The 14,035-nt window shown below is 41.3% G+C and overlaps 1 protein-coding gene across 1 annotated transcript in view; it reads right to left on the bottom strand.

Annotated features, from left to right (window-relative positions):
- Window positions 1–14,035, bottom strand: part of NIPAL2 (NIPA like domain containing 2) — a 535,646-nt gene that overhangs the window by 122,644 nt on the left and 398,967 nt on the right. Inside the window, exon 5 of the mRNA XM_085605195.1 lies at window positions 10,892–11,013. Within this exon, the coding sequence (XP_085461321.1) occupies window positions 10,892–11,013 (122 nt within the window). The remainder of the gene's footprint in view (window positions 1–10,891; window positions 11,014–14,035) is intronic.

Here is a 14,035-nt window from a genome sequence, read left to right as displayed (position 1 = left end):
ATGTGCGGTGACACTTACTGCAACACGGGTGAATGAACCCTACAATGCTGTTTGCACAGTTACTTGTGCCTTACCTGCACTGTGTGCACAACATGTGCGGGGGACAGCTACTATTTCTCTAATGTGAAGTGTGAATAAACACTTCACACATCATCAAGGTTTGTTGTCTCATTTCATCATTACTCACCTAGAAGTAGTTTTGTGTGATCTCTGTCCGTCTCTGGCGTCCAGCAGCTGCCCCAACTCCTGATGCAGGTCTGGCAGGGTGAGCAGGGCGCTCGTCATCCGATGTGTCTGTATCGGTCACATCAATTGTGGTGCCTTTCCTCATTGCCATGTTATGTAGCTTTGCACAGCTTGCCACGATTTTACAGCAGGTCTCAGGGCTGTATTGCAGTGCGCCTCCACTTTTATGCAGGCACCTGAAGCGGCTCTTCAGGATTCCAAAGGTACGCTCAATGACGCAGCGTGTAGATCTGTGTGCCCTGTTGTAGCTCCTCTCACTTGCATTTGCAGGATCCAGATATGGGGTCAGGATGAAGTCGCGCACTGCATAGGCACTGTCACCTGCATGGACAAACACAATAGGTAAGTCAATGCCCCCCCCCCCCTCAAGTGATGTAGTGGATGTATTGATGTGTGCCATGAATTTACCTAGCAGGTACCCCTCCCCAAACTCTCCAGCACTCAGACGTCTGTGTATTCCACTGTGTCTGAAGATGAAAGAGTCATGTGTACTGCCGGGGTATTTGGGTACGATGTCTGTGATGATATACTTTGCGTTGCACACAATCTGTATATAGAGGGAATGGTAGCATTTCCGATTTCTGTAGACATATTCAGTTGCTGATGGGGGTGTGATGACCACATCGGTCCCATCGATGCAGCCAATGACGTGGGGGAAACGTGCAATCTGGTAGAAGTCCAGTTTTGTTTGCTGTAATGCCTGTTGGGTGGTGGGGAAGTATATGTGATGTGATAGCCTCTGTAGCATTGCATCTAGAAAGGCATGGAGAAAGCGCGAAAGTGCACTCTGTGACACCCCACCAACCTCCGCTATTATCCGTTGGAAACTCCCTGACGCCAGGAGGTGCAGGGAGCACAGGACCTGCACATGTGTGGGAATTGTTTGTGTCCTGCGTGTAGGGTGTTCCAAGTAGGGTTTCAGCTCCTCAATCAGGTCCATTATGGTCTGTGGGTGCAGCCTGTACTTGTCATAGATGTCCTCTTCAGTGTGCTGGAACAGAGTGATGCGCAGCCTGAATATACGTTCCTGTCTCATTCTCCTCTGTGCAAGAGCCCGAATACGCAGCTTCCTGGCTATCACGAACATTGCTGCCATTGTGGGTGGGTCTGTTGCATTGTGGGGTGGTTTAAGTACCTTGCACCAGTTTACCACCTGCATGCAATTGGTGTTAATAGCGATTTCTTAATTAGCAAATTTTGTGAAATCGCAATTTGCGATTTTTTCATACATGTGTCAGCGAATTCTTATTTTGCGATATCCTTTTAGCGAATTTCGCTAGGTTAAGAAATCGCAATTTAAGAAATCGCAAGGAAAATCGTAAAATTCTTGTTTCGCAGCCTAAAAAAATCGCTAATTTAGAGATTTCTTAGTTTTCTCTAAAGATGTGTGTCATACATGTGGAATTGCGAAAAATCAGTCGCAAACGCTGCTTTTTGCGATTCGCAGCGTTTGCGACTAATTTTTGCTTTCATACATATGGGCCTTAGAGAGGGACTGGAAAGCGAATAACCTTCTGTTATTATCATTTTATTTTTACTTTGCTCTGCTCTTAGAGCATTGGGGCAATGCTCCTCCACCTTAGCGAGGAGCCGCCCCTGTGAAACATCTCCTTCAAAGGCAGCACATTCTAGAGGGATGGCTATCTATCCGTCCACAATAAAGACGTATCTGGCATTATTCGGAAATTCTAACTGGCAGGGCACAACCTGGATAATCTCCCTGCAAAGTTCATTGAGGGCATCTTTTGTGGCTGTGGCTTGATAAATGCTTCCCTCGCCCAAGGCACATTCCCAGATGGTTTACAGATGGAAAAATAATCACAATTCTTAATAAGCTGAATCTCAGTCCAGATCTGCTCTCCACTTTTACCCAGTTTTTAATTTTCGGCGATTAGGGAAAGCTATGGAGAGGTATGGAGCCAATCAACTACATAACTTCAACATGAAAGGTATTCTTGTGACAGATCATCAGGCTGCGGCCCAGCTGTCAGTCTCAAAACAGTCAATCTGAAGATTTTAGCTGATATGTATCAACCCTGCATAAAGGAGACCGATGCCTTCTGTTGGGTTATCTTTCCATTCTCTGGACATCTGGAATCTTTGCACGTCAAGAGTTTGGAAAGAACATTGTGGAGCCGGGGTTCTGGGTCAGTTGATGGTTGTCCGGTTGATAGTCGGAACGTGCTTTTCTTTGTCCTGTTGACTATTGAAATAAAGCAACTTGAAGATATCTTACCTGCATCCTGAGATCTTTACACTGGCGATGGGCTGCCAGTGAACAGGACCTTCATGTGTGTGAAGCTGCCGACGATCCGTCCATCCAGGCTGTGTCCAGTAGGTGCTGGGAACTTCCGATTTCGTTTCAGCTGAATTCAACTGCTTTCCTGTTTTCTGGTAAGGCGCATAGACCTTGTGGCACGGCACGTCCACTATTCTGTGCCAATTTGCCTGAATTGCGTGCCCCAACCGCCATCTGCCATCTCTTGAGCGTTTCTTCTCCATTCTCTTCTGTGCAGTTCACAGTGATCCGCACACCACGTCTCGACGCTCATGCTTACGTGTGACGTCACGACACCTACGGCAGTGGCCATCCTGAAATCAGGCATTTCTCCATAGCCGGCAACGTTTTTGTCTATCAGGCAATCTTTCGTCTGTGCTGATCTCGGTGATCTGCACACCTTTTTCAAAATTAATTACTTACAACATTGCCTGCAACAATTTCACAATATTTTGACCATACTTGCAGTGCCATCAGGCATTTCTCCATAGCCTGCAATGTTTATGTCTATCAGGCAATCTTTCGTCTGTGCTGATCTCAGTGATCTGCACACCTTTTTCGAAATTAATTACTTACAACGTTGCCTGCAACAATTTCACAATATTTTGGCCATATATGCAGTGCCAATTTCGGTGATCTGCACACCACTTCTTTATTAAGAATTATAAGTGCTGACCTCGGTGATCCGCACACCATTCATTTTGATTTCTTTCTTTCATTTATACTTTATATCAAACTATTGAAGTGCACTAATACCATTTTGCAGAATTTCATTCAAATTCATTTGCAATGTTTCAATCTATTTCTCTACCAGTACCTTTTATACCCAATCCTGCTTCTCCAGAAATTGACTGGGAGAAATGGAAAGAAGGGTTTGAGCGTATCTTGACGCTCTTGATGGTGAATCTTTTACTTGTAAAAATAAATATGTTGTTTTAAGACATTGTTTAGGCACTGAAGGCCGTAATATATTAAAACACATTCCTAAAGAGACTATCATCGTTTGTAATGGGGAAGGTGATAATATGGTGGATGAATATGCTACTGCCATCAAAGCATTGGATAATTGTTTCAAAGCTTGCAAAAATATTACTTTGGAAAGACATAAGTTTTATAAGAGGGTTCAATTACAAGGTGAATCTTCTTCAACATAGGTTGGTGCTTTACGCATTCTTGCTTCTTCTTGTGCATACCAAGCTTTCGAAGAGGATATGATTAAAGACCAATTAGTTGAAAAAACTAATAACAAAAAAGTTCAAGAGGCACTTCTATCCAAATCTAACCCGACTTTACAAAAAGCTTTAGAGATCGCGACAAGAATTGAAAGCACTTCCTCGTACATGGAGCAAATATCTTTAACCGACAGCAATAACCAAAAAGTGTGGGTAGTTAAATCTAAATATAAAAAGTCGAAGAATCTAAAAGGTCAACAAGATAAAAAAAGTACCAACATTACGTCAAGCAAAACAATAATGTGTTATAGATGTGGGAGTACTACTCACGTTGCTAATGCCTTATCGTACCCAGCCATTGATAAAAATGTGTGTCAAATGCTCCAAGAAAGGACATTTTGCTGCTGTCTGGCACTCTAAAAAGAACACACCATTCAATAAAGTACACAATATTGAATCTTTAACAGAAGAAAATTGTTCATCTAGTGAAGAAGACGAAATTCTCACTATTGTAGACATGGACTGTTCCAATGGTATTTGGGGTGTTAATCCCCAAGGTCTTAAAAGACCTCTATGTACAACCTCAATGAATGGTATAAATGTACAAATGTTACCAGATTCTGGATCTCCATTCACTTTAATAAGTGAATCCCTCTGGAAAAATTATTTTCCAGAGCAAACTCTCAGTTTATCTTGTGTACATCCCATTGGTTACAGTGGAAAAAATATTGATGTGATTGGTGAATTTAATGCCGATTTCGTATTCAGGGATAGTAAATCCAAAGGTGCTGTATATGTAGCAAAAGACGAAGCATGTCTCCTTGGGTGGGGAGATCAAGGTAATCTTGGTATCATACTTTATCCAAATAATGCACAACAAGTGATATTGAAGAAAGATTTTTTTCAGGTTCAAACTGTCCAACCAAGTTCTTGGGAGGTGTTATATCCAGAAGTATTTACCCAAAACTTGGGTCTTTTCAAGGGTGTTAAACACATGATTAAATTATCAAGTCATGCTCAACCAGTCCTACACAAAGTAAGGAAGGTGCCTCTAGCCCTACAATTTGACTTAAAGAAATAATGAAATAGATTGTGTGCATGCAATGTAATCAAACCTATTGAATCCTCGGATTGGGTGTCTCCTGTGGTTCTGGCTAAAAAGGCCAATGGCAATCTGTGCATGTGTGTGGATTTACGCTATCTAAATAAAAATATATGGATAGATCAGCATCCACTGCCTAACATCACGCAGATGACATCGACTCTCAAAGGTGCCAAGTTCTTCAGTTTATTAGATATGTCATCTGCATATAATCAGATCGAATTACATACTACATCAAGGCACCTTACTGCTTTCATCACTCCTGAAGGCCTCTTTCAATTTAAGTGCATGCCTTTTGGTTTGGCCTCTGCGTCTGCCGTCTTTCAGAGGGTGGTTGAAAGTATGTTTAAAGGTATACCTGGAGTCATGGCCTTCCAACATGACGTATTGGTATATGGTGAAGATCAGAGTCATCATAATAGCAGATTGTGTAAGGCTTTGTCTTTGTTAAAATCAAAGGGTGTGACCCTTGGCATTGACAAATGTAAACTCAATTGCACCACTGTGGACTACTTAGGGTACAAGTTGTCTGCTGATGGTGTGCAACCCAAGCACAGTTTGGTTAAGGCCATTGAAGATGTTAAAACTCCAAATGATAAGGAACAATTTAGATCTTTTATGGGTCTCATTGAATTTTATTCCTGTTTTATTCCTAATTGTGCATCTAAAACTTTCAACATTAGGTCTCTTCTCAAGAAAAATGTTTGTTTCTCTTGGAGTGATGCTTGCACTAAGGAATTGAATTTAGTCAAACATGAAGTAGCTCATACGATTCCTCTTAAATCATTTGATCCTTGTGACAAAACCATTATTATGACTGATGCCAGCCAAAAAGGTTTGGGTGCCGTTCTTTTACAGAATAGAGATGGCAAAGATGAAGTAATTGCAGTTGCTTTGAGGAGTTTGCATGGATCAGAATCTTCCTATTCTGTGATTGAGCGTAAAACTCTTGCTTGTTGGTGGGGCATCACTCATTTCAAGCATTATTTGTATGGATCAAATTTCGTAGTACGGGTCGACCATAAACCACTTATCGATCTGTTCACTACTAAAGGGGGAGGGAAAGCAACCCCTAGAATTGCAAGATGTCAATTCAGACTTATGGAACACAACTTTAGAATTGAATATGTACCAGGAAAAAAGAATCTACTTGCTGATTGTCTATCTAGGCTACCATCTAACAACAACATATGTGATGAGTCCAAAGATGCTCATGAGGATTTTGAATTGGTCTGTTGTGTTATTGATCAGTCTGAGAGTGTTATTTCAGAAAGGGAGTGGAGAGAAGCTTCTTAATGTGATTTGGAGTTTAAGGAAATGTTGAATTTTTTATGTCAAGGATTGCCTCACAACATTGACGAACATAATTGTGCCCACAAGTACGAGCATGTTTTTGATCAATTATCTACTGTTAATGGTCTTTTATATAGATCATCTTTATTAGTTGTTCCTGAAGCCATGAGAAACAAAGTTCTTACGTTGGCACATGAAGTCCACATAGGTATGCGTGCCATGAAAAGAAGGATAAGAGAACATTTTTGTTGGCCGGCTTTAGACAAACAGGTGGAGCATTTTGTTAGAGATTGCATGGAATGTGCTATTAGTAATAAATCGCAAGTAACCTGTCCTTCTCCTATTGAAGCCATAGAAGTTCCTGACAAACCTTGGTTTAAGGTTGTTGCTGTTGACATCATTGGCCCCTTGAATTTGTCTGCCAATTTACCTGAGTATGGCATTGTTCTTATGGATTTTCACAGTCGCTGGCCAGAAATCAAGTGGGTAAAGTCTGCTGACTCATCTTCTATCATTAAATTTCTCAAGTCACTTTTCAGTAGGGAGGGTGTTTGGGAAGAACTTCGCTCTGATAATGGCCCCCAATTTGTTTCAACTCAATTTGAAGAATTCCTACGTTCTGTTGGTATTAAACACATTAAAACTTCACTTTATCATCCAAGAAGCAATGGTCTTGTGGAACGTTTTAATAGGGTCATTAAACAGAATGTACAATTAGCTAAAGCTAGCGGATTGAATTGCATGGCAGAAATGGAAAAACTCCTATGGGCTGTTCGCACTACTCCCAATTGTGACACTAATGTATCTCCATTTGTTTTGTTAAGAGGTCGCATACCTTCCTCTAAACTTTTGAGAAGATGGATGGACGAAAATGAGTTTGTTGTGTCCAAGGACAAGATTGATGAGGTTAGCAGGAAACGTGTTGTTGCACAAAACAAATATGATCAGACACAGTCCAATCCTGTTCCTAAACAATTGAATGTTTGTGTGGGGGACATGGTGAGGGTGAAATGTTCTAGGATTTTACCCAAGGGAGAATCCACATTTTCTGTTCTTAATAAAGTGGTAAAAGTTAATAAAGGTACCGTCAAATTGGATGATGGTAGATGGTGGAACAAAGGGAAGATTGCTGTGTCCAAAACAGCTTTGGGTGTTCAACCTAACAAAAACATTAACAGAGATACTAATTTCACTTTCCGTTCTCCGTCTTCCAGGATTGTCAAGTTACCTTCCAAGTTTCAGGATTATATTTTGCAATAGGTTTTATAAAATCATCTACAATGTTGAGTTTAATTATCCTCCAAGTTTCATGATTATATTTTGTACAACTTTTGTGATTAATCTTCAGTGTTAATTCTCCTAACTTCCTGTACATATTGTTTTGTTCTATTTGCATTTTTATTGTAAGGGGAAAGATGTGTTGGGTTATCTTTCCATTCTCTGGACGTCTGGAATCTTTGCACGTCAAGAGAATGGAAAGAACATTGTGGAGCCGGGTTTCTGGGTCAGTTGATGGTTGTCCAGTTGATAGTCGAATCGTGCTTGTCTTTGTCCTGTTGACTATTGAAATAAAGCAAATTGAAGATATCTTACCTGCATCCTGAGATCTTTACACCTTCTTGTTCTCCTAGAGCTGTGGACAGCTTGTGCTACAGTCAGCCACTGCTGGTTACAGCACACTCTGGAGCTCTGCATGGACTTTGGAAGCCCAGTCGGAAACTGGGTCCCTCTTTTTTAACAACTGGGCTCCAAGTGGTGAAGGTGGAGACCGTCATTTCAGGAAAGAGCAAATGTTTTTGGTGTATCTATGGGTACTTTATTCAATTTGTACATAGTGCCTGGAGTCCTTGAGAACGCATACATGTGCTTTCACTAATATGCCCAAGGCAAGCAATTAGGAGTACAAACATGGATGGATAGAATGCTTGAATTAATATCAGCCACTGGTAATTAGTTGGGCCACACCCTAGGCCATTGTTTGGTTGCCCTTCAAGACACCCCAAACAGAAACCAGCCATTATGCAAATCCACCTCAGCCTTGCTCCAATACGAACTGTCCAAGCTGAACTGCCAGGCCAATGTCCATCTAAACAGGAACACAAGCAATCCCAGACAGGTTTCGCCTGGACAGACTTAGTGAGAAGAATGCTCTTCTTTTTTTTTTAAACCATACTTTGAGTAATCCAACATTCCACAGCACCAATCCATGAGGTAATAACTTTCTATGCACAATGACAGCGTAAGAAAAGACATCTGGCGAAGGACACAACAGAGACAAATAGACAAACACTCTTCACAGCAGCTTCATAAAAAGAATAACAGATACGACAGACACTCTGTGGGTTCCATGAAACTAGGACAAAGAGTTGCATTTTGGCCGCAGAAGGTGATACTACTTTCTGTTTTTCTGTCCATTAGAGTAAGTACCCTATCTCTCTTCTTCTTATATAGGGCAGAGCTCTAACTGGATGTTGACTTTTTATCACTATCAGCTATACTCATTGCATTACGTATGTAGATATGGGTGCACGTATATGAAGGCATAAATAACTCGGATAAAACATTTACGGCTCAAGGCTTGAAGCGGGGGTGTATTCTGGCACCCCCTGCTGTTTAGTCTTTATACTGAAGACATCAGAACCATGTTATGACATCTGCTTCCCCTTTAACTCCATATCTTGAAGGATACTATTGTTAGCGTAGACTAGGTTAGGGCTACAATGCCTCCTTGATAAACAAGATGTATTAAAGAAGGAGAATGATTTAGGTGTTAATCCCTCAAAATCTAAGGTGATGCTCTTTGAAAGTCAAGAAATTATAATAAATTAAGTGCAGAAAGGCAGACCAGGTCATTTATTCCCATGCGGAATACAATTACCTAGCAATAGCCTCATTTTACACACTTAGGGGCCGATTCCAATCCTGGAAAAAGACTGTACAAATCGTTGTATGGACGTTTTTCCCGTACGACTCGTACCCGGTAAACTTTTCTTACAACCTAGGAAGTACAATTCGTACAGAAAGCCTCTTTCCATACAAATCGTACAAAAGACTATACGGCTAAAATAAACCAACGATTCTGATCCGGAACAGCTTGTACGCGACGTCTGTACGTATTTAAGCAGCGGTTTCCGGCCCAGAAAGTACGATTCGTCCCTACGGCACTCCGTACGGCTCTTTTCTTACGGGAGCCAAAAACAGCCGTAAAAGCAGAGTCCCCAGGGGTACGAGTCGTACAGGCATACACCCCCGTGCGTTGTGTATGTACGGTGCGTACCCCCAGTGCGCATGTACTGTGCATACCCCCAACATCACGTACCCCAACATCGCGTAGGTACTGTGCGTACCCCCAACATCGCGTACCCCAACATCGCGTACCCCAAAATCACATATGTACGCACCGGACATACGCGATGTTGGGGTACGCGATGTTGGGGTACACGATGTTGGGGGTATGCGATGTTGGGGGTACGCACAGTACATACGCGATGTTGGGGTACGCGATGTTGGGGGTACGCAATGTTGGGGGTACGCGATGTTGGGGTACGCGATGTTGGGGGTACGCACCATACATACACAACGCACGGGGTGTATGCCTGTACGACTCGCACCCCGGGAACAACTTTTCCCGGGATACGAGTTGTACAAAGTTCGCTTCGTAGCGGGTAATGGCATTCCCCGTGTACGGGACGTTTTCCGTACAAATCGTAAATCGGAAAGCCGGTCCGGATCGTACTAGTACGGTCGGACTGCATTTTTACAATTTGTACGGAAAAGTGTCCGGGTCCGTCTTGTACAACTTTTCCCGATCCGATTTGTACGGATCAGGCCGATCCGTACAAATCGGATCGGGAAAAGTTGTATTTTTCCCGTACGAATCGTACTTCACGGGTCAGACGGGACTTGTACGATTTGTATGGAAAAATTTACCGATACGAGTCGAACGGGGAAAAAAAATACAGGATCGGAATCGGCCCCTTAATTGGAATCCCTCAAGTGGCATGCTTAAAACTAAAGTACTGAGCTCCTCGTTTGCCTCATTGAAACTGTATATCACTGTGAGTGGTCTAAGCACTATCTCAACAATGAAGGTTGAAAACCCTGAATTGCTGCCACTGATTTATATAACGCTATTCTTCCGATGGGGAAAATACGTAGGCATTGAACTCTTTGGGCCTGATGTACCTTAAATTCTGGGTACATGTAGTACTTTTTGCTTAATTAAAAAAACCCAAGTGTAAGTTGTACAAAAAAAACAGTAGCAAGTCAAGCACCACAAAGCTAACCACTGATGCTGCCATACTCTCACATAGAAAACATTTAAGGTAGGGACTTAAAATAAACCCCACAGGAAATCATTTTACATTAAATATAATTTAATGTTTGAAAATATATTAAAATAGTACAAATCGTTTATTTATTAAATATTTGAATACAATATATGTAATTTTAAAATTAATGTAACGATATGTTGCATTAAAATATAACTAAGTTCATTTTAATTACTTCTATAAATCACTTTTAATAATTATGAATTTATGTTAAAGGTCGGGGGATCTTTGCATGTAAAAAGTATAGAGATGAATAAAACAGTTTATTTAACTGGAAAATAAAATGTAAAAATATCTTCATGTTAAATATTAATTTAAATTCATTTTAACATATTTCTTTTAAAAATGACAAAAAAATATGCTGCAGTACTATTAATCTAATTTTGGAGTAAAACTTTAATAAATGGATATGCAGTTCAAAATACTAGTGAAACATAGCATAGTAAACCGATGTTACCACACAACTTACCAGATACACCAGACATTCCCAGCTAACAAGATATTTTTGAACTTTTACTGCTGTGATCTCTTGAGGGGCAGTGGGAGAGAAAGTCACCAAAAGATAGGCTCCTGCGATTGCCAATGTGCCACCTATAAATACAAAAAATGTTTTAGAACGTATTCCCTTTAAATCTGGTCTGTTACCGTATCTCTAAAAGTCGCAGTCCTGCTGTGTTCACTTTGGAAAAGTCAATGATAATGAATCTGAACTGTGAGTGGAATTAAGATAAGTAAGGTGTGGTCTAGATAAAACATTTCTTGATACATTCAGTGTGGATTTACAATCCGAAGCTTAACCTTTTGACTTCTGGGGCAGTGCTTAATTTGAGCCAGTGGATTTCGATGCCTGGCACCGGCATTTAATTGTCATCGCCAGCGCTTGTGACAGTCTGCCACAAGGTGGTGCTGTCTGGCTAATTTAGAGTTGACCAAAACAACAGTCAATTGTTAATTCAATATACATTAAAAATGACTATTACCTGCTGCCTGGCTTAGGGGGCCTGAAATAGTCCTAATTGTCACACTTGTAGGTGTCTGATGGTTAGTAGTTGTGTTGTTACTATCATCGGCAGCATAACAGGGGAGTTTGTGGTACAAGCAGCAGTGGCTCCTGACGAGAGCCCTGGCACTTTTAATTTTTTTTTACAAATTAAGCACTGTTCTGGGAACCCCTACTAAATTAGTAGTACTGGAAGCCAGGCATTCCCACCTAAGAAATTTCTATATTTTCAACCTCAAAACAAAACACAAAGATACAGAAACAAATACACATCAAACAAAAACACAAATTGTGAAATATTTCATATAATTTATTTAAAAAAATGCAAAAATGGAAACGAATTTTAATGAGAAGGTTGGAGCGTTTCAAAATGTAGTTTTATTTCTAAACGATTAAACGTTATACTAAATTGTAGCATATTGCTTTGTCTTTTTTGTTCTTAATGCATGCAGTCTTTTTTGTCTGTGCAACCCAGTGCTTCTTTTGCTGAGACTACCAGTCATCTATACTAGCTTCTGTTTGCTGTACTTGCGCTGCTCCCATAAATCAAGATAATGCTACTAACTTAATTATTAGTTTCCAGTTTCAAATTCCTTTACATTACAGAGCGTTTTAAAACTTTACATTTGGCTTTTTTACAGATACGCACTTTATTAACCTGTTAATTTAATTTTCAAAGCATTCACAGACCACCTGAGTAGGCATCTGGGTCAGAGTCTGATGATAAAAAATAAGTCCCACAATGAGGACTTTATAGAGATTTTATAACTCCGCAGGCAGAAATGCCATAATGAGAGCACTGTGAGCAGAAGGCAGGTGGCCCTATCATGATCAGGTGCACGGTCTCAGTGCAGAACGGAGTGCCTGCTTTATTGTGTCGCAAGAGTCTAAAGTTCAAGCATTAACTCTGAGAAATTCTGAGAAGTATGTCTGAATTTGGACAGAACGAAAGGGTGAGCAGAGACTACCTCTCTCTGTTTCTGACTCGTTCTTTTTAAAGTTTTTGCAAAGAAAGTCAAATGTATGAACTTTAGAAGCCTCAGATACAAAGAAAACAAAAAACAGAAACTCGGTTTGCGCTTAGACAGCGCAGCTTATTATGCCAAGGCTCATGAACTGCGCCCACTCACTCACAATCCCAGCAAGTGTTCACCTCAAGAGAAGTAGAGAATGTGCTGGGTCAGTCCTGGCTTCTATTGAGGCCACCACCATCAGTATTCTTTGGTCTTGTTCAAATAGCCCTACGCGGCAGTGAGTCACTGCATGAAGAGTCCTGGCCCAAGACACAGGAGTTTCAATTTTACACCTACATCAAGCCAGACCAATGACCAATGATGAAGCCTAACTAAGGGTATTTATAAAAATATGTGCTTAATTTCACAAAGCTGTCTCCTAATTATTGGGTGGGAGAGGACACCGTCCAAGAAATGTAACAGTAATCTAAACGGAACAGTTCAGGCACCACTGCTGACCCAATTTACTGCCTGTGATGGGTTAAATGTTGATTCTGTGGCTGAAACAAACCAAGAATACGGATTATTCTTCAAAAGGGAATTTGCATTCAGAAATAGATGGTCTGGCCTGAGGCACCTGTAGCAAGACCCCAATCATGGACGTCCACTAGGGGTTGCCAAGGATACCCCTGCCTGGACCTTTGGAACCCCTGGCACAGGCGCTGCTCTCCCTGACCTGAGGGGCCATGAAAGCAGCAGCGGGGTGTTTACAACGTCGCTAGAGCTCAGGCGTCTAAATGTTCTCCTCCTAGTCCTTCCCGTTGACCTCCAGCAGCATATAAGAAGATGCTATTGGGTTAAGTGTATGGCAAGGAGCAGCTCATTTATATGTTAGGGGTCAAAGGTGAGAGTGATCAATACTGCAACCCCTGGTATTTTGCTGAAATGTCCAGGTTTCTGCAGAACACTAACAGTCCCTCTCTGTAGTTAAGAGCTATAAGTGAAAGCAGATGTGGAGGGGGTGGAGGGGGGGGGGAGTACATCCCATTAAAATGACTTCCCATTGTTCTCAATCACCACTAGGCAACTGGGCAAATTGATCATTCAGGCTTTGCAGGTTAATGTCTGGCGCTACAGAGGAACACAGAAGGATTCTTGTGTCTTCCTTGGTCCATCTGAAGAAACCCAATGACATAGAGGCTGCCCGGAAGTATGCAAACCATCCATGTCCTATGGCCATTTTGAAGTGCTTTGGAAGAGAACCCGGACTCTATGACAGATGCATTCCTTCAAGGAAGGTGTGAGATTCACTCATATCCCCAGTCATTCCCAGTGAATAGACATATAGATTCAAAAGGCAGTGATGTCTGCTCAACATCGGAATTTGCAGCAATTAGTTTAGCACACTCAGGCATCTTACTGCTCTAGGCTGCACAACTCATATGCACACGTTGACATTCTCATGTTTAACTACGTTTATTATTGACTGTAATCTCTTTTCATGATGCCATCTTGGTCGGATGCTACATCTTCATAGTCACTGATCTGGATCCAATTCCATGTGGTTTCTGTGATATCATTGTCGAGTCAAAAGCCATGTGATATAATTCTCAGTGATGCCACCGATATGGTCACTAGTGGTTTTGAAAACTGAAATTTC

The sequence above is a fragment of the Triturus cristatus genome, chromosome 5_1 (genome assembly GCF_964204655.1).
Source record: "Triturus cristatus chromosome 5_1, aTriCri1.1, whole genome shotgun sequence".
NCBI classification, from domain to species: domain Eukaryota; kingdom Metazoa; phylum Chordata; class Amphibia; order Caudata; family Salamandridae; genus Triturus; species Triturus cristatus.
This window is presented reverse-complemented; position numbering and strand designations above follow the sequence as displayed.